The following is a 13,989-nucleotide window of genomic DNA, read 5'->3' on the forward strand; positions in this document are numbered from 1 at the left end:
AATATCACGAAGAAAATCATTAAAATTCAAAAGATACAACCATTTTTCTTTTTATTTAAAATTATATAATTTTCTTATGCAGTGCCTTCAAAGTTAAAAATACCGAAAGCATTCGTAAGGTGTATTTAACAGTTGGTAGTGCTCGCAAGTCTATTCTTGTATTAGTGCGTCTCTCAATGCACATATGTATGACAAACACATTGGTCATCGCCTGAATTGACAGACGTTTGTATGCAATACAAAAGTACTGTGATCGAAGCGTCGCGTTTTCTGTGTAATCTGTGATATCGCTTTATCGTACGTGTTTTAAGGACTTTAGAAAATTGCTAGCGATGCGATGTATCAAGTTTTCATTAGCGGATACCGTTTGGCCGAGGTGTCACACGGCAAACCCTATTATGTTTACTGCATCGAAATATTGGAGCCAGAAACTGGTACTCGGTATTATATCGAGAGAAGATACAGCCAATTTAGCGCGTTACATCGCACGGTATGTTTATCTCATTTATTTTATTGTCTAGAATTTAGAACATAGACTGATAATACTTTATTTCATCATTGAAAGAAAAAAACATCGACAACCTCCCAACTTCTACATTTTTTCTTTTCAAACTTGCAGTTCTATTTTCCGAATGAAGCGAAATGAAAAATAGCGATGACAACATCACTGTTTTTTCTACTTTTATAGCTATAGATATAAGCTTCCTGAATCCTGCGTTTTAAAGAGAAAGTAGCGGTAATAGCTCTGTCCTTGTTCGCAAGTTTTTTTACATTGTACGAATAAGGACACCGTTCTCATTCTACTTTCTTTCCCATTCATTCCGCTCATATGAATAAACGTGTGTGAGCCGCTCACAGGAATGTACGTAGTAAATACTGAAAAGTGTATGTGTGCGTTATATAATAGTGGAGACCTCTGACAAACAATGCATATAATTACTACTTCTGGCTTCTCAGTGTTTACCGACAATACTCAAAATACTAATAATATACGGTATATTTTGCAATTCGGAAATTTACGAATTTAGAATTTTGAGAATTTAAAAATTTGAATATTGGACAATTCAGAAATTTTGGAATTTGACAACTTGAATACTTGTAAAATTTGACAGTTTAGGAATTCAAGGATTTGATAACTTAAAAATTTAAAAATTTGGTAACTTTCAAAATGGAGTATTGGTAAGTTAGAAATCTGCATTTTTTAAAATTTGTAAATTTATAATTTCGAGTTCACTATTTATTAGTGTATTGTTTATCTGAAATCTCCAATCGATATATCATGTTATAAACTGCGCATAAAATTCTTTGACGCTACTTCCTTATGTAAAATATGTGAAAGTTCTAGAATAACAGTAATCACCTTAAATTTCATTTCTTAATTTCCGTTATAATAACAATTTAATAATTTCCATTATTATTAATATTCATCACAATTAAAAAAAAAATTGCACACAGTGAGTTTGAACTCGCGCGCAAAAATAAGGTCACTTTTGAAATCCAGCGCTTAGCCCCTGCTCCATAATAACATATTGTTTCAATACGAATTAGCTTCTGTATACTAAAAGAAATTGTACACAGATTTACTTCTGTCGGTACGCGATACTTTTTCCGATAGTTGCTGATTAGTCATATCAATATACGTATGGGTTTCATCATCGTTGTAACGATATACCATTTACGTAGCTGGCGTTCTTTAACAATTAACTCATTGTAAAACATACTCGTGAAATTTATGCATACTGTTAGCACTTTCGAATTCTATAAAAGCGCAGTCGGATCGTTCCTAACTCACGGGCGGACGTTCTAACAATTCGTTTGGCACGCGATATGTTTCAAATTGTAAGTAATGTATTTTAAAAACTTTTTCAAACTTTAATAACTTTGATAAAATAATTTTGTCATTCGATATTAAATAATTTTTAAAATAAACAATTTTTATTTCAAGGAACTCAGGGTTCTTGAGGCATGCTTTAATCATCTCACTCCACTTATCAAGCCAGTAGAATAGCTTCAGCGAACCTTCACCCATTTAATCAATATCTTTTTTTTACTTATTATGGGTGCAACGAAAGAACTTCAAACAGCTGTTACATTAAATGGATCTATCTTTAGATCGCATAAAAGGATTACTTGCTTGAGTACCGATGAACTAATTTGTCTGTTGTTATTGCAGTTGAAGAAGGAAAATGCGGACATCGCTTCGTTTCCGCCGAAGAGGGTCAGAAATTCGCAGCCAAAGGTACTTGAGCAAAGGCGAGCTGCACTAGAATTGTACGTCCAAAAAATGCTAAGGCTTTCAGCCACGAAGCAACAGGTTCTCAATTTTCTGGGTATAGAAACTCGAACTGCTAGTGCGTCATATAAAAGGTATGCATTTACAAAATTTGATCTTATTTAATATAACAGTGCAAATATGAATATTCGTAGCTGCGCAGTAGTCAAAATTATTCAATAACCACTTGTGAAGATGGTCATAGATCTTCCTTAGACTATTTCTGGTATTCCTAAACTTCAATAGCTAATTTATGTTCTTTTCAGCACGTATAAAGACACGGAAGATACGCAGCACGTTCATCCCAATGCCTTTGGTCACCATCCAGTATTAACGTTTGAATGTGATCCATACGCTTATCCGAACGGGACGTCAAACAGTCTTCCAGACATCGTGATCAATGGAGTTCTTTTAGGTATATACAAGTCCTGAGCAGTTTGTGAACCAGTAAATTCCTGGAGAGTTGATCAGGAAGAACTTAGTAAAAAAAAAAAACGAATTCAACATGCACGAAGTGTCTGTTGCTCTATCTCTACCGAGAGATAAAAAATACGGTGGGTGTACGTCGATGAACGCGTGCAGGAGTAGGTGCTTCCATTTCCGACATATTTCAATACGACGAACGAAGAAACAAAGGACGAGAAATGGAAGAATTCGATGGAGTTAATTGTACAAGATGTAAACCATGACACGCCAAGAAAGATAAATATATGCATACATTCTCTGCCATATATTTGAATCATCGTCTCGTTTATTTCGTCTCATTAATTCTCAGAGTTTACATTACTTGTTGTGACATTCATCTTAATTCTATTTTAACGTTACTGGATAATCTGGATTGTAAATGTAAATCGTAACTCATAAGCGGATCTCTTGCGGGTACCTTTAGTCGTGTTAGACTCTACTACCGTTTGTTTATTTTTTCTCAATTGGACACCACTCGATACTCAATTCATTCAATAACGCCGTTTTCTGACGTTCTTCGAACGACGTTTTACAATTGGAAAATGTATACACACGTTCGCAGACTTCGTTGATGATGTTAGGATGATGATGTTCAGCGGAGATCTAAAACTAGCGCCTGTTTAATTATAGCCACATGATGATTCGGTGAAATCATTGATTTCCTATCATAATCTGTCTCTATCGAATATATTATATAAATAAGGGAAGAGGGCAGAGGTGTAAAACAGGTGAAACCAGGTGAGAATTCAGGCGGTGTTGACAATCGTTTGGTCCACTGGATCGGGCGTGTTTTTCTTGCGAGTGTGTATGTGTATGTGTCTGTGTGAAAAATAGGAAATCTTTCTCTTTCTGTCGTGTCGTGGTATAGGAGAGGCTTTCTGCGTGTAGAAAATGGTTTTTATATGCAACGGAAACGCCGTGACAACGGTAGTAACATATACGTACATTATATATTTATATATATAGCGCGGTAGTAGGATCTCCTCTCTCCTCTATGTACAACTTACTTAATCGTTTTTTAATGCTGTTATCATTTTATATCATTATAACGTCATGGTAATAAACTGAATCCACCAGCAAATCATTCACTCATATCAAATTGTGTAATGTATTATATATAGAACCCTTATATGTACAAGCTCCTCTCAGTCTTGTGCGAAGTGTTCAGACGATTTCAGGTTCACCGATTTCCGTTTCTAGCAAAACTAATTTTCATGCTGTAGCGCTGTGGATCCAATATTCATAACATCTAGATGATTAGTACAATGAGCAAAGTTCTTATTCAATAATCGCTGATATAAACAGAAGTACTGAAGTTTATAACATAGGAAAGTCTGATACAGTATTACAAAATATTATTGTATCAAATAATGTAGCAAACCTACAGGTTTAAAAGTAAGTTAACTTACTTAGTAGATATGAAAAGATTTGAAATTAGCACTTAAGATTTGTTATCAATTGTAACAAACAATATTATCGTACAAATACCTAATCAATCTTAAGAAACGGCTCAACTATAAGATAAATTGATGACAACTATTACAAAATAGCACAGTGAAGTTTAAAGTTTAATGGGAATAGATGAATTTAATGGATCCACAGCTACAAGTGCACGGATTATAGTCACTGTTCTTTTCAAATGATCCTGCTTTTTGTCCTTTCGGGTCAGAGACAATTTTCCGAGCTAGCGAGACATTAAATGTTTACAATGTAGAAGCTTATTGCCCGTGTGGCAGTTTTTGTAAACCTTTATTCCTTTCCATTCGACGTGTTTTTTCCTCTGTTTCGGGAGAAGACAAAGGAGCCACGAGTAAGAAAAGGTGTGTGACTCGTTTTCGTGTGGCTGTATCGATTACTTCTACGTGTATGCCATTCGTTTGCGTCAACAGGACTCCAGCTACTCTCTAATTAATATTAATTAGGGCTACGATATTATGTACAGAAAACGCATTGCATTGGCACAGCAAACATGTGTGCCTGGACTGCCATCCATTCATTTCACTGTTTACTAAGAAACTCCGTTATTTTTCTCCTTTAGTCTGTAAAAAGTTCCACTTTATAAATTAATTGTTTTGTAATGAGAGAGAAACAATTTTGTTCTGATTGAAAAGTTAGTAGGTGGAAACTGCTTTGAGATAGCATTAGAGAAAAATTAACGTTATCAATGCTGGGTGTCTCTTATCAATGATGGACACTGTAACGTAGATAATATAACACAATTCAAAGGCGATAGTGTAACAAATTACAGAGCGATTAGAACAAGAGATTAATAGTAATCCATGCTTAAATAAATTACGATATCGATGTTTTCCTGAAAGTGATTGCAAAATCTGACAAGTCCACTTTTTTACTATTTTGAGGATACCTTTATTGAAATCATTACAAAACATTAAGAAACATACAATAACATGAGGAAGTTATTTGCAATAATTTCAAGCAACGAAAGCTACTCTCACCACGTTTTCTGTCGCTCGTACAAAACTTACATTAAAAAAGTGACTATTTGCATTATTCGATACAAAACAAATGCTCACCGCTCGACGCAATTTCCATAAAAAAAAAATACCTGCTTTCTTCGCTTTCGATGAAGATAATACATAAATCCTACTGTTACGCTTATTACTTAAAAGAAAGATATCTTTACAACTAAAATAATCGTTAACAAATTAAAAAGAACAAAGTAGATAATTTGGGAACAGAAGATTAGTAACAGAGATAGCGATAGGACTTGTATGATTTTACAATGTTTGAATATTCATTTTCCTTTCGTTCTTAAAATTGCAACAGTAAACATGACTCACTGTGCAAAAATGACCGCTTGATATCTCGTTAGCGAAACAAACTATCGCACAATGAAAACACGTCAATTAATTATCGCAGGTGTTTGCTGAAAATGGTTGGCAGTCCAGGCATTAACTGGAATGTTGCATTTACTTCACCTAATTAATGCGATCGCAATTACGTTACAATCTAAACGCTACCGTGGGACGCGTATCCGCTTTCAGGTATGTGCAAGCAATTTTATTTTCAAAAACTACTATAACGAATATTTTTTTTGCCAAACATGAAAAATAATTTTCTATTTTAAAATATTTAAACTCAACGCTATTTTCAGCGACGATTTCATGCTCCGGTAACGGCTCGAACAATTCATTAAATTTATTTTTACTTTAAAATTAACAAGCATAGTTTACAAAATTCATTTTAAATCCGAATACAATCTCTTTTTTTGCGATGAAAAATAATTTTTAAAATATGCAATTTTATCTAAACAAAATTTGCAAAGATCTCTTCAGTAGCCACATTTAATTCTGGAACAACTGAGTTTTAAATTGCAGAATTAAAGGTACTCATTTAATTATTTTCCCACGTTATTCTGAATTTAAGAGAATACCAGTCATTCCAGTATTAAATCTCGATTAAATTGCACATACCTGTATATAAAAATCGCAAAAGTATTCTATCGTCTTATCACGCGTTTTTGTTTACTTAAAAGCAATAAAAAACCATTATCCTTAGAAATTCTCGGTTAGAAATCGAATCCTACGATATTCAAGACAATAGGGAATTAGCACGTGCAAGCGTTTCTGTTTTATGAAAATAACGAAAAGTAATCTAATTCATTGAAAATTCATTCTCCTTACTATCGAGCCAAATTTCGTCCTAAGTCAGTTTGAAACGTTGTAATACTATGTACATCCTTATGGTTACAATTAAATCACGTAAATACTAATTAAAACGCTTTGTATACATGTACATCCATAATATGTATATATATAACATATGCCTCCTCGTTTCTTCTAAATTTAGAAATATTATAGCATATAACAATCTGCCAATAATATTTGTATATGTATATATATATATATTTATAGAATTTCTCACAAGGTACCTAAGTTGGATGTTTTTTTTTTTGTATAATATAAACATCGTATCTGTAAAATATTTATCCCGAACACCCGGATTATTTTAACATTTTTTTCTTCTTTTCTCGTTATTTGGATGCACAACGAGAATCGCACGGGTGCTCGGCGTAATTTTAATTAAAAAAAGATCGTGGTCTTTCATAAAGACCCACGGAGAAAAGTGTAATTAGCTGCCTCTCTTGTTTAACACCCTCTCTTTCTATCTTTCACTCTCTCCCTCGCACTCTCGTAATATATATTTATCTATGTCGATTAAAAAAAAAATATATGTATATATATATATATGTATAGTTTTTTTCATATACGGTGTATGTATATATATATATGCGTGTTATAATGAAAATGCAATTACACGTACGCGTGGTATCACTTTGTGTGACATGCTATCTACGCTTTTACAAGGATTTCGAAATAAGAAGATTTTATGACAGAGAAGTTTCACGAAATAACAGTACAGTAAAGTTTAAGATTTTGCGAAAATACGTATATGATTTTTTAACAATCTCGATATCAGCAAGATTATAAATTGGAAAAGAAATAATTGCATTTCTACTTTTAAATTAATTTCAAAAAGTAAATATTCTAACGCGAATTCATAACAGAAAAGTTTCACGGAGAACCACTTACAATGCAGCAATTTAATGCTTAAGACTGAAAATTTCTATGTAACGCTTAACATTTTTCGTATTAACAAAATTATAAATTAAAAAAGAAAATGATGAGAAATTCGTATATTTATTAATCCACTTCAAAAAGGAGAAATTTTCAAAATAAATTCATGACAGAAAAGTATCGAAAAATACCACATATGCTACATCGATTTAAAGGTTGAACTTTGACCAAAATGGTGATACAAATTTATTCTTAACACAATACGATTGATTTTATGTTGAATCAAACAATGCATCGAGTTTACAGCTCATAATTCCTAATTTCCCATCGCTCGATATGCATGAATTTAATACATTCATTGGATATTTCCGATAATTTTAGCATGTCATACAAAGTGGTACAAATGTTCATAAGCAAAATACACACGCGTATGTGTAAATATTAATTAATATGCGTTCCACTGCTGTTCGCGTGACGAGTAGCGTGTAACGAATGAATTCTCGTTTAAATGATATCAATGATTAAACAAAAACAATTTCTACTTATTTACACGATTCTCTTTTCTTTATCATTTCTTCCGGACCATCTATGCTCGTCCCTTTCAGACCGTGCCTCCTCTTAATGGTCATTTCTATATAATAATAATAATACTACGCTTCCTCTTTATTTCAACCGATCTAACCCTCGTGTATTGTCCGCTTCTCATTGTACGCTCAATGACAAATAGTGAAAATCGATGTGTCTATGTATTATTAAACTCGTCTTACTGTTCTTCGTTCGAAAAGCACGTTAGAATTTGGGGCGGCAGTGTTGGTTGATGAGCAGTTGAACGTCTGTCCATCGATGTTACGCGAAAAGAGAACAAAGGTCCTAATTAATCCTTTCGCTGCTATTTGCGAAATGCTTCCCTGTGGTTTTGCTTGTTACACAGTTTACTAAACGAAACAATTTCATCTTCCAGCGAACACAGTTCTGGCGGTTAATTACAGTCATTGTCAACGACCGTAGACGGAAACGGTGGTATAAAATCGCTTTTAGCTCCCAGAAATAGTTTCGTAATGGATACCTGTGTATAATACGCTACAGTGATGGACAAATCAAGTACCCGCTAAACAGCTTATGGGCATTAACCTGTACAGTGTAACAATGAAATGTAGAACAAGATCAATGTCACCTTCTTCTCAGATTTCAAATTTAAAAATTTAGATTCATACATATAGAAATATCTAATTTAAAAATTTACAAACTTGGAACTTGCAAAGTGGAGATTCACAAATCTCAGTATAGAAATTAAAAGCTGTTAAACTTTCCAATTTTTAAAATTCCAAACCTCCAAACTTTCAAATGTAGAAATTTAGAAAATGAAAAACTAAGAAACTTATTAGGTATTTTTACTGTATGTCTACACAACTTATCCTTGGGAATGTAGTTGTCCATCACTCTTACTTTATAAACATACAGAGTCGTTCACAAATGTAGAACCCATAAACGAATTAAAAGAATTAAAATTAAATACATATTAGAAAGAAAAGTAGTGACATTCTTTTTGAACCACCCTGTAGTAGACAGAAATCGCTTCTCACAATGTGATCTCATCAGCGAAAGGTTTTCAAGTCGATTAAGTATTTTACAGAATGAAATTTGATTCCTCCTCACGACGTATCACGGTCACGATACTCGATCTACATTTCCCTTTGTTCTCTGTGTCGATTTTTTTCGTGAAATCTGGGACAAACGTTAGCCATACCGCTACTTGCAGGCACTCTATCCGCGGTTAAGCTGTAAAGGAAATACACGCCCAGGTATTCGCTATTGTACGCTAGTAAGACCGATTTACGCCATTGTCAAAGGCATCTTTGCCAAACACGCTAAGACCCCATTCGCATATTCTCCTCTCACGACCGAGCTTCTTCGAGAATACTTATGTCACAGGGAACTGCCATCAAGTTTTCGCTAATGTGTCGGGTATTAACATACGGTACAAACTCTAAGAAATATTCAAGCGAAACGAATCGCTGGAATACTGTTTATTCGATTAAAACTGTCTCGTTTGCTCTTTGATGGAACCTTTGTTATATATTTCTCCATGAGTATTCTGTGCACGATTGAATCGTAGAAATGCAGTTGTATTTGTTAAATAATACTTTCCCCGGGGAAAAAGTAAGACATAATATCTCCCGCGTTTTTGTACTACGTTTTCTTATCAATCTTTATAACAAAGACTCCTTCCATTGTTACCTTAGTTGACGCAACGAGCGAAAAACAGTTTCAGCATTCGAGCGATTCAACAGCGACGCAATTTGTTCGTTTACATTAGAAAAAGAGATGAAAGAAACGGAAAAACCACCTCCACACCTCGCCCGTAACACCGCCAAACAGTTATATATCGATTTAACGCGTCCCCCAGCCAAAAAATACATACTCTCCTCGAAGACACCACAACGCGGTAAATTGTTTCTCCATTATTTAATAAATCGTACGTGCTTCAACACCACAAATTCTCTTTCTCTCTCTTGCTAATAACCAATATATACTCACAGCACGGCAATAAGTGCACAACAATACTCGAATAAGTCTTACATTAGTCTTTTGTTTCTCTCATACTCACTCGCTCTATCTCTTTCGCTCGCTCTACATCGTTACCTAGCATCGTTCTCTTCTATCGAATACAGTTTAAACGAAACGCATTAAATGAGGCACTTGCCCGAATCTATACCGGCCACATTCTCCCCCAATTTCCTGTTTTACAAGATCAGAAATTTGCCAACAATTAATATACGGAAGGCACGCCTCGTCTCGCGCGAATGCTTCTAGCCTCCATTTTCCCGAGGCCACGTTTCTCAAAATGTGTTGAAATCCTTCCTCACGATCCATTTTAATCCTTTCGATTGTGTCTGCTTAGTGAACCATATTATTTAGCACTGGTTTCTGTATCCGATCGATGTAATCAATGGCCAATTTCGAAATGTAAAAAGTCTACGACATTTTTGCGACACAAATTATTTCAAAATAGTACTTATGTATTAATTTAAAGTTTACACTTTTACAAATATAACTGGCCAACCACTTTGTGGATATTTGCAATACAAATTCTGTAAAGTTCAAAAATTGGTGTTCTAAAATAACAATTTGACAATTTGAAAAGTTTAGGAGAAATGACAAGAAAGTATCTCAAACTTATTTCAATTTAGAATTTAAACCTTGAAGAAAATAATTGTAGCGCTTTGTGAGCTTATGAACAACACAAAATTTGTCAACTGTACAAAATTATGTTACATTTTAAAATGACAATTTTGAAATGTCTAAGAAAGTTTCATGATAGAAAAGTATTTCAAAATGGTGCATATGTTTCATCATTTTGAAGCTTAAACCTTCATAAAAACAACTCCATAAGCATTCTTTTAATTCCATACAAAATTTGTCAGCTACATAACATGATAATATGTTTTAAAATTCCAATTTCAAATTGAGACGATCATAAATATGCACAAATATACATTAAACCTTGAAGTTTCATGAAAATATACGCATAGTTCTTTAATATTAATATAAACGTTCATGAAAAAATCCGCATTGAATCTGAACCTTTCCATCATTTGCCGTTTACCGCAAAATTCTGATTGAAGAAACGTAGCCTCGACATCCAGGATGCTATGGTTCCCGTCAAAATAAAGCGTGGTCGTAAATCTGGTCGATCGTTAAAAAACACGTGTTGGGTTCCCGCTCAAGTGTTCTTGAAATACGAGAAGTATCAAGTAGAAGCTTTCGATGTTCATAAAACACGTTTCAGCATACAAACCGCTGACGTTTACGACCACGCTATACCTTGGCGGTGACCATACGTCTTCGTGTTTAAATCATCGCGGTCCTAAGCACCTAAGCAGGCCACTGCTACGAACACAGTCTCCTCTGATCGTATCACATTACACAGCTACGAGTCCGATCCTCTGTCCCATCGTCGTTGTTTATGTCCCATAATATAATCTCTCCATTGCCGTACTGCTGAGAAACGGAAAGGAAGAACTCGAAAAACGATCGAATTCCGATAGAAAATTTCTTCTAGCACAAGATCATCGAGCGTCCTGATCACGCAATCTCGCCGGACTGTCCGAAAAGGATATACACCTTAAAAAAATAGTTCGAAAGCGCGCGTGTGTCTCTGTTCACGTAGTTTAGCTAACATCATACGATACGACACGTGGCACCGGAAGCACGTGGGCGGTCCGCGGACGCGCCACGAGTACAACTACATCTCATCGAAATCAAGTTCGGTAGATCTTCACGCACCCAACGTCCCCGTCTTCGATATTCCCGGCCTGGAGTCGTTTGCGTTTCACGCGATCCACCCAACGCTGAATCCTCCGTTTGAATCCGAACAGAGACAGCCTGTGTCACTTGCGCGCCGCTTCGTACGTCAATCCACGCCGGAAGAACATCGAGCCAGCCCCGACCACGCGTTTCTTCCGGTAGTAACTCGAGTTTCTGAACAATCGATCCTCTCCCTCGGCCATCGACCTGGACCTAGGCGGAGGACTGCGTCTGGTATCGTACTGGCTGGTCACGTACATGATCATGTCGTTGAAGTTAGGTAGAAACTGCGGGTTGAACAGTGACAGGATCCTCTCGTTGAACTCCCGTGGGTCACGGGTGGGCACCATATAGTGATCGCGGTTGCCGGTGCTTTCCGTACGATCAAAGTCTCCCAGCATCCGCTGATGTCCTCGACAAAGATCGTCCAGACTGTTGGCGCTGCTGCTGCTGTAATCCTGAAGGCTGTTGACCGGCTCGGTCAAGGTCGTCTCGGTGTAGCCTCCTTCCTGGAGGTGGTCGTATCTTCTTCTGTAATCGACGGCCTTCGACATCGAACGCGAGTCGCAAGGGGTCTCTCTGGAAGTGGCGAGGAACTCGAGAGATCTCCCCTCGCTGGCCACGCTCTCGTACGGGTTTTCGTCGTGCCTGGTCAGCTGATCGAAGACGCAACCGGCGTGGTTTAACGCCAGTTGATTCTGATCATGGCGGACGTTGTCGTCGTCGTCGTCGTCTTCGTCGTTACGATCGTCTGATTCCGCGAGGTCGGAGGAAGAGGAAGAAGAAGATGAGCCGGAACCCGTTGGGTCCTGCGGCAAGCCTCAGACGGCCCTATGTCGTCGTCTATATCATATGTACGTCTTCTTCACCTTCTGCACCGGCTTGTTTTCCGCCGAGGAGTTTGCGTTCTTCCCGTTAGGGTTCTTAGGAGGCACGTTCAACACCAGGTTGATGGACTTGTTGTTGAAGCCCGGGGACTCGGAACTCTCGGTCAGTCGATTTAGCTGTTGACGTTGCTCGGACGGCTCCGGGTACGGGGCACCTCGTAACCTCTGCGAGAACCAGAAACCGGAAGCGAATCCGGCCACCAGAGAGAAGAAGCAGGTTCCTATCAGCGCACCGGTCAACGTCTGGGCCGAGTACACCACCGGTGTAGCGATCACGTCTGAAATGAAAGCTGAGTGAGCACGAGACCTAAACACAGCATACGACGGACTCATTGCTTCTTGATTGGATGGGATTGGTTCTGGATACGAAGACCGTGTGACAGTGTGTTGGTGTATTCAGGAAGGGTTCACCTGCTGGGTTCATCGGTAAGGTGTCCTAGCGTGTTCAAAGTAGGATCGGGAATTTATCCCTGTATTCTCATCGAAGTCCGACTTCGCTGTCGGATATCGTGTTCGACGATTTAATCGTACATTTGCGGGTATTCGGTGGTTCCAGGCTTGTCGTAAAGTTAGGGAACCACGTCCGAAGCTTTCTACTCTGGCCGTTTCTTTACTTTCGAGACTAAGGGAACACGGACGAATAGTGCAGCTAGTTACAAACAACAAGGTGTTACCAAGTTAGGACACATTGTATACATATACAAGGAAAAAGCTGTGATGAGAACCACGTTGGAACACACTATCCTTGTGCGACAAAAATGGATGACAGGAGGGTGTGCTGGTGTGTGTGTGTCTCTGTGTGACGACGGTGAGGTGAGAGAAGATGAAGACGATATTTGTGGGTAAACCGTCTGGATTATTGGGCAAATGATTACCTTGAGGCTCGTTAGCTCGTGGCTGCGTACGACCGTACTGATTTTCTCGATCCAGCTCGATGACGATTTCATTGTCCCGTTCATCGGGCTGCTCGCCCCGACCGTTTTCGTGCAGAACCGCTGGTTGCACGGGCTTCGCCATCTCTGAAGCAACATTTCACTGATTTGATGACGGGGACACTGATGACCGCCGAGTGTTGTACGTAAATAATGATAGTCGAAATGTAAGCGACCAATGGTTCAATAGAATAATGGAAACACTTTGATTAACACGTTTCAATATTGACGATAACAGTCGTGTGTTCTGTGGCAGATTGTAACTAGAGTTATTAGTTCACTGCGGATATTCACGCAAACTGGTTATAGGTAGAAAAAATCGATACAGCACATTTTGGATGCGAAAACTATGAAATGGGAAAATAAACTGATATTGCATGAACATCCGCAGTTTGTTGCATGATTCGTGACGCTGAAGTATCGCGATATGGTCTAGTTGAAGCTTGGAGGGTGTTTACATGGTTTTGTTAATGTCGTTGATTATTTGGTTAAAGTTTTGTTAATGCTTCCAACTACTGTATTCAGTTAAGGTTGTTAATGATTTTAATTGTATTCAGTTACTGTTTTGTTAATCTTAATTAGGGTCT

General features: G+C 37.2%; 3 protein-coding genes across 11 annotated transcripts in view; 1 reads left to right on the forward strand and 2 right to left on the reverse strand.

Moving 5' to 3' along the window:
• LOC105663855 (semaphorin-1A-like) overlaps positions 1-13,989 on the reverse strand; it is a 488,866-nt gene that overhangs the window by 5,863 nt on the left and 469,014 nt on the right. For 4 of the 9 annotated variants that reach the window (XM_076530707.1, XM_076530706.1, XM_076530712.1 and 1 more), the window contains 2 exons: positions 13,346-13,489; positions 12,432-12,748 (listed from right to left, as the gene is read on the reverse strand). The exons of 4 other annotated variants lie outside the window; for them this stretch is intronic. In XM_076530707.1, coding sequence (XP_076386822.1) covers positions 12,432-12,748; positions 13,346-13,489 — 461 coding nt within the window. Of the gene's footprint in view, positions 1-12,431; positions 12,749-13,345; positions 13,490-13,989 lie in introns of those variants that run through there. One more of the 9 variants, XM_076530710.1, reaches the window with a different exon arrangement.
• On the forward strand, positions 225-3,011 carry LOC100876721 (sorting nexin-24). Its single transcript, XM_003701785.3, has 3 exons — positions 225-490; positions 2,174-2,367; positions 2,539-3,011. Exons 1-3 carry the CDS (start codon positions 338-340, stop codon positions 2,702-2,704), a joined length of 513 nt encoding a protein of 170 aa, XP_003701833.1. The 5' UTR covers positions 225-337; the 3' UTR covers positions 2,705-3,011.
• On the reverse strand, positions 3,004-12,253 carry LOC143264278 (uncharacterized). The gene has a single exon (XM_076530718.1). The coding sequence runs from the start codon at positions 12,135-12,137 to the stop codon at positions 11,667-11,669; it is 471 nt and encodes a 156-aa protein (XP_076386833.1). The 5' UTR covers positions 12,138-12,253; the 3' UTR covers positions 3,004-11,666.

Source organism: Megachile rotundata, chromosome 4, assembly GCF_050947335.1.
Source record: "Megachile rotundata isolate GNS110a chromosome 4, iyMegRotu1, whole genome shotgun sequence".
NCBI lineage: Eukaryota > Metazoa > Arthropoda > Insecta > Hymenoptera > Megachilidae > Megachile > Megachile rotundata.

What these genes read in the sequence shown, in the direction of transcription:
- LOC100876721 (XM_003701785.3), top strand. Translation starts at nt 338, where the DNA reads ATGTATCAAGTTTTCATTAGCGGATACCGTTTGGCCGAGGTGTCACAC. An exon ending in TTAGCGCGTTACATCGCACG is followed by an intron (nt 491 to 2,173) that starts GTATGTTTATCT and finishes TTGTTATTGCAG; the next exon opens with TTGAAGAAGGAAAATGCGGA. An exon ending in GCTAGTGCGTCATATAAAAG is followed by an intron (nt 2,368 to 2,538) that starts GTATGCATTTAC and finishes TGTTCTTTTCAG; the next exon opens with CACGTATAAAGACACGGAAG.
- LOC143264278 (XM_076530718.1), bottom strand. Translation starts at nt 12,137, where the DNA reads ATGTCGAAGGCCGTCGATTACAGAAGAAGATACGACCACCTCCAGGAA.